The 19758-nt window shown below is 58.3% G+C and overlaps 2 protein-coding genes across 2 annotated transcripts in view; one reads left to right on the forward strand and one right to left on the reverse strand.

Moving 5' to 3' along the window:
- BAZ1B (bromodomain adjacent to zinc finger domain 1B) overlaps positions 1-9632 on the forward strand; it is a 48842-nt gene extending 39210 nt beyond the window's left edge. Inside the window, exons 14-19 of the mRNA XM_088530117.1 lie at positions 134-281; positions 1832-1979; positions 3785-3900; positions 6426-6577; positions 8229-8332; positions 8978-9632. Of these exons, the coding sequence (XP_088386243.1) occupies positions 134-281; positions 1832-1979; positions 3785-3900; positions 6426-6577; positions 8229-8332; positions 8978-9344 (1035 nt within the window). The 3' untranslated portion in view covers positions 9345-9632. The remainder of the gene's footprint in view (positions 1-133; positions 282-1831; positions 1980-3784; positions 3901-6425; positions 6578-8228; positions 8333-8977) is intronic.
- Positions 9633-17222: 7590 nt separating this feature from the next.
- Positions 17223-19059, reverse strand: FZD9 (frizzled class receptor 9). The gene has a single exon (XM_010213183.2). It carries the CDS (start codon positions 19057-19059, stop codon positions 17308-17310), a length of 1752 nt encoding a protein of 583 aa, XP_010211485.2. The 3' UTR covers positions 17223-17307.
- Between the last annotated feature and the right edge of the window lie 699 nt (positions 19060-19758).

The following is a 19758-nucleotide window of genomic DNA, read 5'->3' on the forward strand; positions in this document are numbered from 1 at the left end:
CTACACAGAAGGAAAGGAGTAGAGCAGTTGGGTATTGGTTGTTAGGGGCTCAGCTAAATAATATAAAAGCATCTTCAGACTGTGAGGAGCTGTATCCATATGCCTTGTTGTAAGCTGTTAGGTCTGTCTGCAGGTTGCTTCAGCCATGGAGAAGTGGAAGACAGCAATCCGTGAGGCCCAGACCTTCTCCCGTATGCATGTGCTGCTCGGGATGCTGGATGCCTGTATCAAGTGGGATATGTCCGCAGAGAATGCAAGATGCAAAGTGTGTCGCAAGAAAGGTAGGCGTTCCTGCCCCACGCCTGGCGGACACTGTCACCTCTCCATGTCCTGCTCAGGCAACACGGCCTTGTAGTCTGTCACTCTGGCTGTATCTTAAGGTCTGCGCATCAGGATTTACACAGTCAGAAGCACTGATCTCTCAGAAGCATTTGGCCCTGACTGCAATGAACTGTTCCTATGAAACCATTCTACAGTCTTGCAAAACATTGCAGAACTGCTGTTCCCTGGGTATTTAGGATACTTGGACAAGTCATCCTCAAATCCTGGGAACATTTGTGCCACTATCCCTTTCCTGGTTGTATTTTTGAATTCGAGTCGTCTTGGGGTCTCTGAATCTTGTGAGTTAATCCTATCCCTTACAAATGGAATGAAGAAGAGGAGGAGGTTTGAGAGGTTAATACCCTCTGACATAAGGGGAGAGAGCAAGGTGGGATGATGCCAGTCGGAGGCAGCAGTGGTAGCAGAACTGCTTGATGAGCTGGAGGAAACAAGCTTTCTCCAAGAGCAGAGGGAAGAGGTTCTCTGCCATGTGCTCTTGCTCTGGTAGCACTGGGGAATTAACCAGCCAGCAGCAAGAGGTCTCTTCTTTGTAAGTACTATGTGATGAAGGTTTTTAGAGGCTTATAGGTGGAGGGGGAATAGAAGAAACCAATAGTAACAGACTTTTAGTAATTGTTCTATCATAACATCTTCTGGATGAAAGCCCAGAGAGAAGAGCTTGGTAGCGCAACCTTCCTCATCTTGTGTTTTTGTCTCATTTTCCATTCATAGAAACACTAATGTGAAATGATGGCAGACTTTTGGGGGATGCTGGGCCACTTCTGTCTACCAAAACACTATGATGTTCACTTCTTTAAAGAAATGAGGCTGAATTCTGGACTGGTGCAACATTTTTCCTCACTGTAGAGCTTCAGAGATGTTCCAAATAGATGCAAAAACTTCCTTTTTTACTGACAAGAGGGTAATCCAGGCAAATGTAAGAGGGGATTCACCTGAAATGAATGGATTATAGTTTCACTTAGCTAGCAAAATGGGGCATCAGAGACAGGATGGAAAACTCTCTGCACTTTCAATAGATGAAATAGCTGCCTCAGAACTGTTTTCCTTTTCCCCTGCATCAGTGAACGGCACAGAGGGACCAGCTCTGCCGCATACTGGGTTTCTGGGGGCTTGCAGCATTGAGTAGAAGGGGGATGCTGTGCAGAGGCTAGAATCAGAACTGAATTTGTAGCTTCTCACTACTCTCCTGAGCATCTCCTGTCCTGTGTTTCGTTTGGGATTCAGCCTGAGTGGAACCTCTTTCACAGGTTTCTGTCTCAAAGGAAATCCCTTCAGAGATGTGGACTTCACTTTGAGGATTGGGCGTTTTGCTGTGTGGGGTTTCAAGGTGCTGCTTGTTTCCACTGCCGTAGCAGGGCTGACAAGGAAGAGTTCCTGCCGTCAGAGGGCCCTTTGCATCATTTTTTCCCTTTGTCCTGACCTCCAGCGTGCAGCAACTTCTGCTTCTCGGGTTGGGACACTCAGTTACAACTAAGTTACCCTCTCTTAGGTGAGGATGACAAGCTGATCCTGTGTGACGAGTGTAACAAAGCCTTCCACCTCTTTTGTCTGAGACCGGCGCTCTATGAGATACCAGATGGCGAATGGCAGTGCCCAGCTTGCCAGCCCTCTACTGCCAGACGCAGCTCGCGGGGCAGGTGAGTGACCCTCCATTCCTGCTGAGCTCTTGCAGATGCAGAGTTCTCACCACACGTGCATAAATGAAACAAAAAACCCTTAAACAGAGCTGCTTTTACAGAACCAAAATAGCCAAGTTAACTCGATGGCACTTGAACAATAGAAAAAGCAATTTTTTCAGGCTGTGAGTTTAGCAAACCTGTGTTGTACTGACCCATGACAACTTCAGGGGTTTTAATAAATAACTTTGGTGCAGCAGTGAAAGCTCACACAAAACATCACCCAAAGCGCTGTGCACGGAGGACTGCAGTTTTGTTTGGACAGCGAGTTGAGCTGGTAGCACTGCAGCTCTTGCTGTATTTTGCTGAGTTAAGTTCCCTCTCTGACCTTCAGGTTAAAGCAGATATTACTCCATGCTGTCGCTTAGTCCTGACTCTGCTACAAATAAAAGCAGGCTGTGAAATGCCACTCTGGCAGTTGGCCAGGCCCGATAGGCTTTGGCATCTTAACAAGGCAGGAACCTTTATAAAGGCACAGAAAGAACGTGATTTGAGGAGGAATGGAAGCAGGACTCACACAAATTCATTTGCAATCTGACAGCAAAAGGGTTGAACTGTATTGTGAATTGCAGGCTGGAGGTTAAACGCATGCAAACTACGTTTTTCTGTTCATGCTGGGCAATGTCCTCTCCTAAGTGTGGCTCAGTCCTACATCTACCTGCCTGTCAGCAAGGTGAGGCTATCAAATGGCATCTGAAGCATAAGCAGTCAACAGATCCTCCCTTCTCAAGTGGCAGCACAATAAGAGCTGTAGGAGTTTGTAATATGCAGGTGGTGTATGGCCTTAGAAGTATTAGTTACTGGGCACTGTCTAAAAGAGTTCAAGAGGCTTCTACAAAAATGACAGGGCTTTAACGCAGCTGTTCTAGCCTGAGATCATAGTTACTTTGATGTGGCAGAGTCACCTGCAAGCTGCTTGGCTGCTGGATGAGAGCCATCAGGTGGGGTAACACCTGTCTTGCTATCTGCCTTGTGCTCCTGTCTTCCTAGCTGAAGCAGGAGAAAAAGTGTTGACGTTGGATCTCTTTGCCTCTGGTGCTGTAGGAGCTGGTGCTTATTCCCTTTAGCGCTCAAGACTGTCTCTTTCCAAGACAGAGGACTGGCACAGCCGCAACAGCTTTGCCTTGTCCCCTTCCGTATATATGTGCTGCTTTGTTTTCCCATTTCTGTTATATTTGGGAATGGATCCATGCATAAAATTGGAACTGTCCTGGGCTGGGAATTTTTGTGGTTTCTGCCATTTGTACATAAGCCTGATTTGATGCCCTGTGTAGTGATAAATAGAAGCTGAGTTCTGAACAATGCTAAATGAGCTCTGTTTCCTACAGCACAAAGTGGCATGAGAGTGAAGGGGATGAATGGGAAAGTGTTCCTACAGAAAAAGAGAAATCCCTCTTCTGAAATGCCTTGGGCCAGGCCTTTAGACCTCTCTAAAACAACAGCACTTCCTCCCAGTGAGGAGTTATTGTGCAGCAGTCAGCATTATCACAAGGCCAGGGTGCCTAGAATGGCAAAAATTGCTCTTCTGCTGTGCAAGCTCAGCTGTTGGGGATTTTCAACCCAGATATTCCAGACGATGGTCTGGGAAGTGCCCTTTTAGCCATAGCCACAACATGGAACGTGCTGGATTGCTTCGGTTTGAAACTCGATGTTTATTTTACAGTGAGGTGGTCAGCAAGTCTCTGAGCAAACAGAACAGAGAAACTCCCAGGGCATCTGATACCCAGGCTCTGGTACAGCATATGTGTTTCCATGCCTTGCTCTAGGAACTATGCAGAGGATTCAGAGGAAGATGAAACTGAAGAAGATGAGGAAGCTTCTGATGAACAAGATGCTGAGGAGGAAGAAGAGGAGGAAGACTATGAAGTTGCCGGACTGAAATGTAAGCCTTTGACCATGCTAGAAAGTAACAGAAAATATTAAGTCTCTGCTTCACTGTCCAAAGTCCTGATCCACATTCAGGCTTGTGCTTTTCCTCACAAAGAACAAGTTCTTTCTTTGGATCAGTGGAAGGTTTCTCAAGGGCATGCTGTGGTCGTGTGATGCATCTCCATGTAGCTGGAATGAACTGTCTTCACGTTTTTCTTCTGTGACTGAGACAGCCCTAGCAAAGATTGAAACTGCAGTCAGCTGCTGCTCACTGACCAGTCACTACCCTGAGACAGCAGGAAAGGGCTGTGGAACAGCATTAATTGGTTGTCTCTGTCTTCAGAGTTTTCTGGTAAACTAGGCACTGTTAATAGATCCTTCTGAAGCTTTAACCACTACCTCCTCTCCTCACTCTTTTCCTTCCCACCAGCCCAAAATCTCTTAAATGGAGGGTTTCTAGTGATTCAGTGAAGTGGCATTTGCAGTTGGTAGAACCTAGTGCTCTGTCCTTCCATTCCTGGGGGAAGGCACAGCACTCAAGGTGTAATGTGACCTGGACTCCCAGCACCCCTGTGCACACAGAGATCCCTCAGAATACACAGCTGACTCATGCTGGGCAGCTGAATGGAGTAAACCAGCATTTTCTAACTCAAAGGGGATGTTTCTCCACCCAAAAATACAGGACTTCAGCACTTTCTGGTATGTGTATCCACTTTTTTTTTTTTAAGGGGAATTTGACTCTGTCTCATTTGGCATAGCTTAATGCACAGAAAAGATCAATCTTGAACTTACATACATGCAGCATTTACTTTCTGTCAAAAATGGCCTTGACTGACATTAAATTAGCTTTAAACTCTCTTTGCCAGGGCAGATGGTGGAATTCAGATCCTGAGAAGACTGAAACCCAAATGTTTTTCCCATGTTCTTTCAAGGGTTTCCACCCATGTCTGTCAATCCCAATTCCCCTACTTTTTTTCCTGTTTCAGGGATGTTCCCTGATACCCTGGCTCTGTCTGCTGCTTGTCGTTCTGCTGTGTATCCATGTGCACACTTGGAGTGCGTTCAGCCCATGTTGTGTGGCCAAGTCAGGAGCCAAGCCAAGGTTTCCAAACAATAGCAAAAGAGGGTTAGTCACTAAAAATAAAGCACTAAATGCAACCCCTGGTTTTAAAGAGCATTAGTGTGGAAAGGTCGTTGTGGAAAACTTTTGTTTTAGTAGAGAAGTGCCATTAATCCTCGTGGCGTTTATCCGGAGGGATATAACCTAGAATGTTGGATTGTCAAACATTCAACACATGCCGCCCGCTTGACACACAGGCAGGAATGGCAGCAGACAGACGTCCCACTGCCCTGACACACGCTCCTCCTGCAGGGGGGCCTGGCAAGATGATTTATGGGACAGGGCTGGATTAGAGGCCATCAATGAATCTGTGCTGGGGCCCACATGTTGCTTCCGTGCTGGTGACCACGTGGAAGGAGCCTGCGTGGGGGAGAAGACCAATGTGTGCACCCAGTACAGGGGGGTCTAGGGAGAAACCTCAGAGAGTTCATCAGCACCCTTGAATTTCCATCGGTTTAAAACCCTCTTGAGACTCGCAAGCATTTCTGCGAAACGTAATGCGGCAGATCCTGACAACTAAATTCCCTTGCTTTCCACTTGGAGCACATGGAGCAGCTCCTTGCTGCAGTAACTCAACCCTCCCTGTGCTCATGACCTGCTTTGCAGAGTGGCTTAGCTGCGGGCTGATCCCGCTGTGTGGGCTGCTTGGAAAAGCACCCATCCAGGAGGCAGTGAGGAGCAGGTGGACAGCAGGAAAGCTCAGTGCTGGGGCAGCTCGCCGCTTCCGCTGCTTTCGGAAAGGACATTGCAGTTACATTCAAGATGTAATTATGTCCCCACATGACTTTCCCTGCCCACCCTCAAGTCTTGATGTGTCTGGACTGCAGGCTGAGGGGTTTTGTATTGCCTGAGAGAGCAAGTGTCTACGGCTGCAGAGTAGCCAAAAGCCTCCAGAGCGCTCCAAGAGTGGAGGATCTGCCAGCGTGGTAGGCTGGTGTGTGCGATCCCTCTTGAACAGAAGGTTGTTGCCAGGTAACAAGGGCCTTTTTTTGGGCAGGAGGTTTTCGCCTGTGTATCCCCTCTGGAGAGAGTATCACGAGCGCAGCTGACACGAGCGTGTGCTGAGTGAGGAGGGACTGCCAAGAAGCCGGGTCACTCCTGTGGCCCTCGTGTGCTGCGGGTGCCAGCCTGGTGTGCGTGGCTGGACAGGGGGTGCTGATGTCCCCTTGGGGTGTCAGTCTGGGCTGCCTGTGTCCTGTGTGTGATCTCTGAGCGCGCGTCTGCTCGCACGTGTGCGCGCGGGCAGCGTTGCTGGAGTTTGCTCGCGTCCTTGGCGAGGCACCGTTGCTCGGCTTGCCTTCCCGCAGCCAGGTAAGGAGGGGTGAGGCCAATGCTGCTGCTTCCTCCGGCTTTGATTTGATCCACTTGCTCCTCGTGAGTTAACCTCCTCCTCTAACCCCTGGGCTTCTTTGTTTCAGTGCGACCCAGAAAGCCAGCCCGGGGCAAGCAGAGCGCTGCCATGTACTCCTTCAGGCAGGGAAGGCACCAAAGGAAGAAGCAGGCCCTGCACTCGGCCCGGGGACCGCGGCAGCGGCCCACACCTGTCAACGGAGCAGACATTGACGAGCTGGTAAGAGCCAAATTGCTCCCGGGAGGCTGCTTGCTCACATCAGGAGCTAGAAACGAAACAGGTGGCCCCGGCCCTGAGAAATACCCGGCATTGTACGGCGAAGCCCGCGCGGGCCCGGGGCGGGCTGACAAAAGAGGCAGATCTTCAAGGGCCCGGCACAAACGGAGCCCAGCTATGCGAGGCATCTTCCCCCAGCCGCTTTCACACATTGTCCTGCTTGATTAGCAGGCAGCCTGCAGCTTGTTAAAGGGTTTTAAATAGTAGCCATATGTCTCTGTAGAGAGCTGGGGGGCTGCGGGGGTCCTGCACGGTCAGAGAATGCCAGCAATGCAGGACCATCGCTCCCCAGCCTTGGCCGTTTTCTGACAGTTGTTGTCCGTACGCTCCCTCCTCAATCTCCAGGACATAATTCAGCTGGTTTAGGTTTCACTTGACATTTAAAGAATAAAACCTTGTGCTTCTGAACAGAGTCATCTTGTGCGTGTGTGCTAGGCGGGGCGGAGCTGCAGCGATCCGTGCTGCTTGTCCTGGAGAGGGACACCCGCAGGGGATACGTGAGGATACTCTAGCCCCGGGGCAACGTCACAAGCTCCTGCTAGACCTGCCATGTGTCTGCGGGCCTGCACTGAGAGTGCTGCTGGTGCAGCCGATCCCCTCTCTTGGTTGCCCTTGACTGATGTCTTTGCTGCTCATGTAGGGTGTGTGGGTGGCTGGTGGCTCTGCAGTGTCCTTTTAGCTGCTCTGGGTTATAGAGGGAGGCAAGCTAAAGGAGCAAGCCCAGCACGGGCTGCCACAGCCAGCTTAGAGGGATGTTCAAGTGGGAACAGTCTTCCTGGAGCGGCTGGCTCGTGAACTTTGACAAAACCCCAACGTGGGAAAGAGCTAGAGCTCTTCCACCACCTCCTCTCTGTTCGGAGAAAAAATAAACCAGAGCCAGCTCAAGAACAGTGTGACTTGTGGAGCTTTCCTGTCATCTGCCATACCCTACGTGATGATGCATCTCGAGCCGTGCGGTCAGAGCCGGTGCCGATGCCCCTGAGTGGGGCTGACCCTCGGCAGATCCCCAGGCAAGCAGCTGACCTTGGGGTCCGGGTTTGTGCCTCTCCAGGACAGCAGCACTCGAGGGGGTGGTTGGGAAGCAGCAGGTTGTGCTGATGGGTCAGCACAGGCGCTTCCTCCCTCCTACTCTCTCCAGGGGCTCGGAGGAGGCGGCGGGACTGCACGCCCTCCCGTTGCTGTCACTTACTCTTTGGCTGCTTGTTCTGACCAGGCTGCCTTTGAACCGAGCTTGAAAAAGCTTGCTGCCCCCGGAGGAAAGACAGGCTGCGTGGAAACTATTCCTGTCGGAGCCTCTGCATGGGCTTCCCGCTCTGTAACTCAAGCTGCCGCAGCGTGCCTTGGCTGCTGCCATCAAAGGTCCCACGGCAGTTTGCCTCTTGATTACTGGAAAACAGGGCTGCGTTTGAAAGACCTAAACTTTGTTTTTGCAGCAGGGCTACCTCTCTGCACCCCTTGAGACACTAGCTTGTAGGTGAGAGGGTTGGAAAAGAAAACTGCTAGGAAACAGCTGCTTTGGCCTGGAAATTGTTTGCCGAACACTGAGCCCTATAGCAGCTCCCCTTCTAACAGCATCTCTCCTTTGCATGGCCAGGTCCTCCAAACGAAAAAGACGGCGCGTCGCCAAACCCTGGAATTGCAGAAATGTGAGGAAATCCTCGGCAAATTGGTCAAGTACCGCTTTAGCTGGCCCTTCAGGTGAGCGCAGATGAGCTCTTCTGTGTGTGCCGGGCTGTCCCCAGGTGGCTGTGGATGGGGATGGCCATGCTGTGAGGCTGCTGGATCCGCTTGCTGGCCATGAGGCCTGGCCTTCGAAAGCAAGTTACACAGGGGAAGGAAGGGAGAAAATCTGAAATCCTTCTGGTAGAAACCGCCACATGCTCAGCCCTCTGCTGAGCTTAGGGAGCGGAGCTCTTCGAAGGTAGCCCCACAGCAAGGAGGGCCCTTTCAAGGACCAGCAAGGGCCATGGGCTGGGGAGAGGAGGGTGCAGCCAGGGCTCCCTGCAGCCGCGGAGCTTGCAGGGCGCTCTCTGCGCTGCGTGACTGAGAGGACCCAGCTCTGAGTGCCAGCCCCTGTGCCCACACCAGCCTTCTGGGCAGAAGGACAAGCCGTGTGGCCCTCTGGCCATTGGTGCTGTTGGCCCAGCCTCCGGGCCTGACCCATGTTGGGCATTGTCAGTACCTGATGGTTTCACAGCACTGCGGGATGCACAGGCCAGGGCTGCTGCTGGTGCAGGGGGGCGGCCGGGGAGGTCATCTGCACTTCTCTGCAGACCCAAACTGTGTACTTGGCAGGACCTAATTGTCATTTTCCTCCTATCTTTGTGGCCCTTCCTTTGGCAGGGAGCCAGTGACCACAGAGGAAGCTGAAGATTACTTTGAGGTCATCAGCAACCCTATGGACTTCCAGACTATGCAGAGCAAGTGCTCCTGCGGCGATTACCGCTCGGTGCAGGAGTTCCTGTCTGACATGAAACAGGTGTTCTCCAACGCCGAGCGCTACAACCAGAACGGGAGTCACGTCCTGTCCTGCCTGGAGAAGACAGAACAGTGTTTGATCGACATGGTGCACAAACACCTGCCTGGCCACACATACGCACGCAGGAAACGCAGGCAGCTGTCTGCCAGGTGCCAGGGACTGGAGGAACAGGAAGGGGACAGTGAGCCGGAGTCCCTTGAACATTCCCGGGGGCGGAAGAGGAAGAAATGAGGGATGGGGGAGGTTAGGGGGAGAGTCAGAGCTGGAGCAGGTCTTCTGGTGCTGCTGGCGGCAGGATGGGCTGTCTGGAGGGAGTTAGGAAGCAGCAGGCACTTCTCTATTGATCCAGCCTTTGGCCCATCCTAGTTCTATTTTTTCTGCAATTTTCTGAAGTATTTGGACATCTGTTGAGCGAGCAGAGACGACGTGCTGCTTCGTGCGAAACAGGCAAAGCCCTTGCGAGACCGTCCTGCTCGGAGGGGAGGACGGGAGGGCGAGCGAAGGCCCGGCCCGCGCCGGGGGCACGGAGCCCTCTCCAGCCCGGGCACCTTGGGCTTCCCGGGAACGAGCCGCTTCCTCCTCCCTCTGGGAGCTGCCAGCGCTGGAGCACGGTGGGACCTCTGCTCTGCTGCCCGCGATGTGAAACCCGCCTCGGAGCCGGCGTGGGGAGGGATCGTGTCACTTCACGGAAGGACGGGGCGCGTGCAGGCCAATGGACTGCTAGTTCTTGTGTGTATATATTTATATGGTGTTTGCTGGAGCCCCTCGATGAAGGGCCGCACAGGGCGGGTGAGCACTTACGTGTAAGGAGGCAAAGCTTTCACCAGCATCGCGACGCGCCCGGCCTCGAGCTGCTCTTGCTCTGCCCCGGCCCGGGGCCGCCGTCCCGGCGTGGGGCTCTGCGGAGCCCGGAGCAGGCGGGAGGCTCCCCCTCGCCCCGGAGCCCTCGGAGCGGCCGCCGCAGGCGCAGGGAAGGCTTCGTTTCTGCCGTCCTGCAGGGGAGCCCAGGGCAAAGGGAGCAGCAGAAACGCGCTCCGTGTAACTTTTTAAATTAATTTTTCTAGTTATTGAAAGTGGCTTGTTTCTAGCAGTGATCCTGTATAAAGAACACCTGTAAGATACCGTTGTCTTGCTTTGGCACATGTACAGTTTCTATGAAATCGTGTTTGCTTTGTATTCCCCCGCACCCTGCACACGGCAGCGGGCAGGGCCGGCGCGGCGGGGAGCCCCCAGCCCCTCCGCCCGGGCTCCCTCCTCCTCCTCCTGCAGCGATTCCTCCCGCACAGCAAGGGCAGCGCGCGGGGCGCCCGGCGCCCGGGGCCGTCGAGGCCGCAGCGGCGCGTTCTGCCGCTCGAGACACTGGCTTTGCTCCAAGAAAAGGATGGTTTTTAACTCCCTTCTCCCTCTCTGTTGTGACAGGTTTTGATCATACAATCAGGGTTTGAACTTTTTATCCTGTAGCTCCTTAATTTGGAACCAGAGGATAACAAGGCTGTTCCATAACGATTTATTATTTTTTTTAAAATACAAAAACCGCTGTTGCAGCTCCTGTGATTCAAGAATAATAATAATTAAAAGAGAAAATCATCGATTAAATTGCAGCCTAGTTTTGTGGACTTTTTAATTCTTTGATGGTACCAGGCGTGTGTTTCAGTTCTGGACTGTTGGTGGCTGCAGAGACCGTGGCAGCTTTGCAGCCACTTCCCCTCCCCAGCCCTGACTCCCTGCCCCACAGAATAGCACTGACGTTTGTATTTCGCACGTCCCCCTTCAGCAGCTTTGTTTCGTCCCCTTAATATAGAACATTTTTTTTCTGCAGGTCCTACATGGTGAAACCTTTGGAACTGTACTTTTTTTTTTTTTAAGATATATGTCACTTGTTGGGGGGGTGGGAGGGGGTTTCTGCTAAGGGCTGTACTTGTAATAAATTGGAAACTTAAGAATAAACATTATGTACTTGTGTTTGTAAAAGCAGCTTGTAGCGGATCCTTGGCGCGTGCAGGGCTGGCTGCGATACCTCGGCGCTCGAGGGAAGATGGGGCCACCAGGGGCCACCACGCACGGGCAGGAGGACACAGTGAGTCTGGGTTTGTCATCGTGCGGCTCGGAGAAGACCCCTCTTCCGAGCCAAGCTCTGCCCAGGGCTGGTTGTCGCAGCCCCTGGCCGGGTTGTGGCTGCTGCCACGAGCGTCACTCCATGCTCTGTCCTCCAGGCTGGCCCGGGGCATCATCTCCCCCAGAGCTGGAGGAGCTCTGTGGAGCGTGACCCACACGAGGGAGCAGCCCTTGGGCTGGCCACACTGCTCCATTGCTCACATTGCTCACCCGCCCTGGGCTCCCAGCAGGGCGCTCGTCCTCCTGTCCCGCAGCGCACGCTGCTGCTCGCTGCAGGACACTGCCCTCCTCGAGGGAAGAGCAGGGGGGGCAGTTGAAACCTCTTTGCTTTTTCGCCAGTGTCGCTTGGCCGAGTGACCCTCACAAATTCCTCCCTGGTTTTGCCGGGGGAGTTTTGCAATCGCAGCCTTGTTCAGTTCAGAGGGCAGCGCGGACTGGTGCCGCCGCGTCTCCAAACTGCCGGTCTCCCGCAGCGTGAGCGGGACACGGACACACAGAGCTCCAAAGCCAGGCCAAGGCAGCGCCCATTTGGGAGCAACAGACTGGTCTGATGTGCAACCAGTCACCGATGGAACTAGCGTGTGTTGGTCAAAGTTTAACGTGTGCAGTTTTAGCCTTGCCCGTAGCGTGATGCGTTCCCAGGTGCCTACGGTCCTGGAGCTCACCAAGGTGCGTCCAGCTCCTCCTGGCAGCTTCTGGCTGCGCTGGCATCCTGCGATGAGGATCTCCGTGTAACAGGGCAACACGTAACTGCCTGCAAGGCGGGAGGGTGGTCCCTGTGCGAGGTGCCAGCCCTGTGACGGTGTCACAGCCCTCCACGCACCATGGACAAACGCTCCTTCTCCCAGCGTGGCCCTCTCCCCTTGCCATAACTGAGCTTTTCCTTGCTGGACACGCAATAGGACCTGGCTGAATGGGCGTGTGATTCAAGCTGGGCTGTTTCCAGCCTTCAGCACGGAGGCTTCGCACCAGCATCTGCTCCGAGACCTTTTTGGGGATGTGCTTTTTATAGCAGCCCCCGCGTGGCACCGGTGTCCTGTGCAAGGCCTATAAATACCCGTCCCGCTCCCTGTCCCTGCTGGGCGGCAGCGGCTCTGCTCCGAGCGCGCCGGCACCGTTGGCGCTGCGGGTGGATCCAGTGCACGTGGGGCCGTGCCGGGAGCACCTCTGCGTTCGGGCTCTCCAACCCCTGCTGAGGAGGAGGGTGACCGGGAACCCCCTCAGAACCCACCGCACCCGCTTTGGCTTCCTCACAGCTCAATGATTAACATTAACCAATTAATGCTCTTGGTGATCTGGGATTTTTAGCACATCCTGAGAATACATTTCCCTCTGCTGCTGAAAACCAGGAGGGATCTTCCTGCCTTTCCAGCAAGGGAAACGTCTCCAGCGCAGAGCAGGAGTGAGCGGATGGGAGCCGCAGGCTTGACTTCCCTGTGGAGCCAGATGGACCGAGGCCACAGGGCATCTCAAATCCACTCTTAGCCACAGCTCAGCCCCCGTTCAGCCTCTATGGTCTTCTGTGCAGCCTCGTCACTGGTTTGAATGCATGGGCACCAGGGGTCTGCGGAACCTGTGGCCGTCCATGGAGGCCACCTCTGCAGCCCCGTGGCTGAACCAACGCCTGCTCAGCTGGCCTCTGTGGTCTTTAAAAACAAACTTCTGGGTCCGTGGGCCAGATCATGCCTGGGCAGGCTGCATCCCTCGGCCGTGGGGAGGGCGAGCGGGGACAGGAGGGCTGTGACAGGAGCAGGGGCGCCGAGGATGAGCAGTGGCTGCGGGGCTGCGCGCAGGCGCTCTGCCCTGTCGCGGCCGGGGCAGCTGTATCGGCTGCTCGGTTTGACTGTGGGGCTGAGGAGGGCTCTGTGCAGGCCGCAGGGGCTGGCTCTGGGCCGTGCTCGGTGCTGTGAACCACGGATCAAGGTTGCTGGGCTCCGGGGGCGGAGATGCAGCAGGACCTGCTGGCTCGAGGAGCAGCCACGAGGGGCTGGGAGCTGCTGCAAGGCCGGGCCAGGAGGCGCCCTGGGGACGCGCTGCTCACAGCCCTGCGCATCCCGGCGCTGCGGGGCCGGCGGATCCGGCTTCCTCCCGCGGAGCCGGCAGGGCTGCCGGGGCTGATAGCGCCAGGCGGGAGGGCGCCAGCCGGCCCCGCCGCTGCCCGATAGCCGGGGCCCAGCGGGCTCTGCTTATCTGTGCCGATGCTCGATGCTCGGGAGGCGGCAAGTCGCTTGGCAGGGCGAGGGGTGCTCAAGGGCAGCTCGTCCGTCCCGCTGGGCTCCAGCAGCCGCCTGGGGGCAGCCAGGACGACTGGCTGCTGCCACCCCCGCCCTGGGCTGCCCCAGCGATACCTTACACAGGACCCTGGCGCTTGGCCGATGCTCCAGAGGGGCGTTAGGCCTCTGTAAACACGATCAGAGCGTGTCCTCCATGCTGTCCCCTCTGTGGCACATCCCCCCACTTCGTGCCACGCAGAGCTTCCCGGGACGATCTGTCCCCTTGCACTGAACTTTGGAGCCTGTCTCTGGAGCCAATATTGACTCTCCTGGTGCAGGTCGTGCCCTGTTTATCTGCCCAAATAACCCTCGCTGTGGCAGGCCATGAGAGGCCCACGGAGGGCTCCCTGCAACCCCAAGCCCAGAGCGGGGGGACCCGCATGGTTGACTCGGCCAGCCAGGGCAGAGCCCCATGGCCACCATCCTTGACTTGTCACCAGGGCTGGTCCTGGAGCAGAGTCGTGCTCTGGCAGCCCAAACATCGGCAACGGCGTGTGAGACAGGGGAAACTTTGGGCAAGTGGGCGCTGCTTGGTGGAAGGGTGGCCCTGGCTGCAAAAGCCACCTGCCATCTAGGTCCCTGTCCTGCCACTGTCGGTCACGGGGACAGGGAGCTGTGTGCCCACCGGCGGCACCTTCCCCGGGGCCAGCGGGTGCCGATACCCTGCCACGCACCCCGCAAATGCCCAGCCCCGTTTGTCCCCTCGTGTCACATGGGCTTTTGGCAAGGGCAGAGGGGCCACATCCAGCATGTGGGGCCTGCTTGGAGACCCAGCTGCTGGCTGGGTTGGATGCACCGTCCCCCCCGCTTGCCCTGCTGTCCCCACGGGCCAGTGGCCCAAGCTCCCACCCCACCGCGCTCCGGGCTGGCGGCGGGAGGCCCACGGGCGCCGAGGCCTCGCTGTGCGTGGCCTCCCATGGCCAGGCCTCGCACGCGGGCCCCGGCGGGCGGCAGCCGCGTTGGTGCGGCGAGAGCGGCCTCGTGCCGCCGCCTCCCGCGCCGATGGCAGCGCGGGCTCCCAGGGGACGCGGATGTTTTCTCAGATCTGGCACTCAACTTTTCGCGGCGTCCCAGCACCCCCCTCCTCCCGGAGGGCGGCGGGGGGGCGGATTAAAGGCGCTTTGCAACATCAATCACAGCGCAGCGAAGCTGGTGCACAAAGCCCCGGCTCGGCGGCCCGCGCGCGCCGCCTTAACCCTTCCCCTGCCGCGGCCTCGCGGCTCCGGCCCTTCCCGCCTGCCGCATCCCCGCGGACACGGGGCCAGCTCCCAGGTGGCCGGGGAGCCTGGCGGGGCTGGGCATGGCGGCCGCTGATCTGCACCGCCCCGCGGGCCCTGCGGCTGCTACCTGGCCCAGGACGGCAGCCGGGCCCCGGCCCGCGGTGCTCCCAGCTCCGTCAGCCACGCTGAGGGGCCAGCAGCTCCCTCACCACCACTTCCAGCCCTGCGGTCTGTAGCCACAAGGCTACCAGTGGGCAGGGCTGGACCAGTCGGGATGCCCTGGAGTCCGCTCTGGTCGCTGCTCATGTGCCCCAGGGTGCTCAGAGGCCGGAGGGCTGAGGGAGTAGGGCCAGTTAGACCTTCAGACAGGGCCAGTTCACGCAGCCCAAGTGACCAACTCAAGGGCCCGAGGGCCAGGAGGAAGCCGGGGGTGCCGGCAAACCCGGCTGGCACCCAATGAGCCCTCAGCTTTCCTGTGGGCACAGCCAGAAGCAGGGGGAGGCCTTGCCCTGAGCTTGGTGGTGGGTCACGTTCATGGTGGAGCAGGGGCTCTGCGCTCAGAGGGGCATGGTCAGCCGCGCGCGTCAGCCCAGCCTTGTGTCACCGGGCCTGTCCCCACCGCCCCCTTGCAGGACCCCACACCCGCGGCCGTGTGCTCTCTGCTCCAGGAGGACCTCAGCATCCCCCGATGCTGCCATAGGTTTGGCCAGCTTAGACCAACGGAGGCCTCTAATCCGCAGGGTGTGAGGGGGGTATCCCAGTGGCTGGGTGGTCCCCTGCCTCTTCCCAACAGAGAGGAATGGGATGCCCTGGCTCGAGGAGCGGCACCACCGCCTGGGGGCTCATGACAGACACACCTGGGTCCTGCCTCCCACCCCTGCTCCGGGGCCGTAGGCCCCCAATCCCATCCGTTTGGAGTGTTGGGGCCTCAGCTCCAGCTCGGATCCAAGCGCCAGGGCCTGCTGGCAGCCCTGGGGCCCACACGGGCCTTGTCCTCGCCTGGCCACGGGGCCCTTCTCCCCACCAGCACTGGGAAGGCCTTCACGCACGCTCCCAAGGGAGGTCCGGCCAGGAGCAGAGCTGCAGCAGCACCACAGCCTTGCAGAGACCCTCTCCGGCCGCTTTCCTGGCTGAGGTCCCTGGTGTCACCGGCCTCCCGGAGAGCCGCCGGGCGCGTGGTCGACCCCAGCACGCACGGCCCCGCAGCAAGGACAGCCCCGCTCCCTGCTGCCAGCCCCGGGAAGCACCAGCTGAGGCTTGAGTTTCCCTCCGGACAATGGGGAAGGCGAGATGGGATTGTAACCGGAGCAGGGGGATAAATAAAGCTGCCCAAAAGTTTCCATTACCCGCACCTCGCGCCTCTGTTTGAGACATCAAAGCCTGGAGCTGAGCTCTCGCCCTCTTTCCATCAAGCTCCAGCACCGCTCAGCCCATCACCCCAGCTCCCGGCCTGCAGCACGTGCCCTGCACGTCGGGACCATCCCGCCAGCTCCGTTTGCCATCCCAGTGCCAAGCCCCCGCGTCTGGCAGGGGGTGCCGAGGCTCCAGCCGCCCGCGGGGCCGCCACAAATCCCCTACAGCGAGCGGAGTGGAAAAGATTATTCATGAGCTTGACACTCAGCATGAAAAACCTGCTCACCGGGTGCCAAAACCAGCACTGGGGAAGCCACGGCGCTGAGCGGGCCGAGGCAACGGGCAGGGAGCTCCCGCGGCGCCCGGCGCCGTGGCTGGCTCCTGCGCACGGGGCTGGCAGCGACGCGGCTGCAGGAGCCACCCGGGAGCCCCGGCCACCGCGGGAACGCAGCCGGGGCGCTCGCGGCGCGGGGCCGGGGGAACGGCCCTCTGCGGCCCAGCTCTGACCGGACACCCCGGTCCGTCCCCATCCCGCGCTCCCCCGGCCCCCTCGTCCTGCACCGGCACCAGAGCACCGCGGAGCCGCCAGCCTGGGGGCAGCCCCGCTGCTGCCGTCCCCGCGAGCGCGGCCGGCTCCGCGTTGAGCTCCGCGGCCCCGCGCGCCCTCGAGCCCCCGCGACGCTGCTCTCCCCGGCTCCTCCACACAGCACGAGGCTTAGTCCAAATAACACAGCCAGGGTTTATTGGAGTTTTTTTTGCTTTTTTTTTCCATTCTTTGCAGCTAATGATTAAAAAAAAATCTAAAATAAATTACAGAATTAAATAAACACGAACTGGATTATTCCCCTTCCTGCCCCCGTCCCCCTCCACCCCCCAAAAGAAAGCGTTAGAACAGTCACTGAATTTGGCAACAGCAACAACAACAAAACAGTATCTAGGAAAAAAAAAAAAAAAGCAGCTACTTGTCAGGGTCAAGTGGTGCCGGGGGAGCTCCCGTGGGGTCCCGCGACCCCCAGCCCAGTGTGCATCCACCCTCCAGCCGCGCAGCCTCCGCTCCCGCCCTGCCCTGAGCCTCACGGCAGCCCTCGCTGCCGGCCAGCCCCGCTCCGGAGCGCGCCCCGCGCCCGGGGGCGCCCGCAGTGCCAGGAGGCTCCCGCCGCGCTCTCCTAGTCCCTTACCCGTGACACTTGCTCTCCTGGTGCGTCGTCCCCAGGGAGAGGCAGACCCCGCTCTCTAGACATGTGTTGGGTTGTCCAGATAAGGGTCTGTTTTGGTCATATGCAGCATGACCGTCGGGGCTTTGTAGTGACAGTGCACCCCGCTGCAGCTGACCCCGCTGCACGGCTTCCCCCTCGTCCTCATGCCCAGCTTTCTGTTGCACAGGCTCTGCCAGGTCTGCAGCGTCTTGGAGCTCCACACCCACACTCCGCTGGTGATACCCACCACCAGGGACATGAATATCTTTAGCATAAAGACGGCCACGGTGGGCACAGAGGCCTCCAAGGAGCAGTTGGTGGCGCGCCTGCCAGGCAGGGGCGCGCAGCCACGCTCCAGGGCCCGGAGGTTCCAGTAATCCATGTTCAGCCGCTCATAGAAGTAGCAGACAATCACACAGGTGGCCGGGACAGTGTAGAGAATGGAGAAGACCCCGATCTTCACCATCAGCTTCTCCAGCTTCTCTGTATTGGTGCCTCCCGTCTTCATGATCTTCCGGATGTGGAAGAGCGCAACAAAGCCCGTGAGGATGAAGGAGGTGCCGATGACCAGGTAGCAGGAGAGCGGGATGAGGACGAAGCCAGTCAGGGCACTGACGTCCATGCTCCCCACATAGCACAACCCCGTGAGCTCGTCCCCTGCCACCTTCCTCATGGTGAGGATGACTATGGTTTTCATGGCTGGAATGCCCCAGGCAGCCATGTGGAAGTAGCTGCTGTGGGCTTCAATAGCCTCATGTCCCCACTTCTTCCCAGCAGCTAGGAACCAAGTCAGGGTCAAGATAACCCACCAGAGCGAGCTGGCCATGCCAAAGTAGTAGAGGATAAGGAAGACGATGGTGCAGCCCGTGCTCTCCAGGCCCTCCTGGATGATATAGAGCTCCCCGTTCTCCCGGTCGCAGGCAATGTTCTCGGCCCCTGCCACCGAGCGGATGATGAAGGCCACAGAATACACGTTGTAGCACATGGAGAGGAAAATGATGGGCCTCTCAGGGTACTGGAAGCGATGTGGGTCAAGCAGGAAGGTGAGCACCGTGAAGGCGGTGGAGACGAAGCACAGGGTTGACCACACAGCCATCCAGATGAAGGCAAAGTCTTTGTCTTCCCGGGACCAGTAGACGTCCACCCCGGGGGAGCACTTGGGTGCGCAGGAGAGGCTCTTCTCCACGTACTGGAACTTCTCAGGGTTGTCACAGGCCCCCAGGCTGTTGGGCCCCCGGCCCTCGGCAGTGCCCGCCGGCCAGGGCCGAGGGGCCACGGGCAGCATGCCCTGGCCCTTGTGCGGCTCGCTGGCGGAGGCGTTCTCCGGGGCCTCCATGCAGAGCGCGTTGGGGTCATTCTTGGTGGGCAGCTTGCCACAGTCGAGCGACTCGGGCCAGCCGAAGTTGAACTGCTCCATGATGGGGACGCACTTGTGGCGGGCCTGCTCGCACATGGGGCGGCACGCGGGGATGCTGGTGCTCACCTGGTCGGTGCACATGGGCGCGTAGAGGGAGCAGAGGAAGAAGCGCAGGTGGACGTGGCAGCCGTACTCCACCAGCGGCGCGAACTCGTGCAGCTTGAGGGCGGCCTCGCGCTGGTTCTCGTGGCCCATGAAGTTGGGCATGCGGGTGAGGTTGTAGCCGATGCCCTGGCACATGGGGATGTCGATGGGCTGGCAGCGCGCCGCCCGGCCGCGCTCCGCGTCGTACGCGCCGATCTCCAGGCCGCGTCCCGCCGCCGCCAGCTGCCAGAGCACGGAGAGGGCGAGCCGCAGGCGCAGCGCGGCCATGGCCGGGCCCCCGCCGCCCGCCTCGCCGCCGCGCCGCTACAGCGCCGCCATGGCGGGGCCCGCCCGCCGCGCGCCTCGGGCCGCCCCGCCGCCCCCGGGGAGCGCCGCGGCGCCGCGGAGCCTCCCCCGCCGGCGGCCGGGCCGCGCCGCGCCGCGCGCCATGCGAGCCCGGCGGAGCGGAGCGGAGCGGCGCGGAGCGGAGCGGGGCAGCGCGGGGAGCACCCGGAGCGCGCGGCCGCCGCCGCCGCCGCCGCAGTGCGCGCACGGCGACACCCCCGGGGCGGGCGCGGGCGGGGCCGCGCGGCGCGGGGCGGGGCGGGGCGGCGGGGCGGGACCGGCGGCGGCGGCGCGGGCACCCGCACACACGTGTGGGCGAGCACATGTGTGCACACACATACACGTGCGCACACACATGTACACACACGTGTGGACGCACACACATACACGTGGGCACACACGTACACACACACACGTGTGGGCGAGCACATGTGTGCACACACATACACGTGCGCACACACATGTACACACACGTGTGGACGCACACACATACACGTGGGCACACACGTACACACACACACGTGTGGGCGAGCACATGTGTGCACACACATACATGTGCGCACACACATGTACACACACGTGTGGGCGAGTACATGTGTGCACACACATACACGTGCGCACACACATGTACACACACGTGTG

The sequence above is a fragment of the Tinamus guttatus genome, unplaced genomic scaffold, assembly GCF_059628265.1.
Source record: "Tinamus guttatus ecotype Peru unplaced genomic scaffold, ASM5962826v1 Tinamus_guttatus_pri_ptg000356l, whole genome shotgun sequence".
NCBI lineage: Eukaryota > Metazoa > Chordata > Aves > Tinamiformes > Tinamidae > Tinamus > Tinamus guttatus.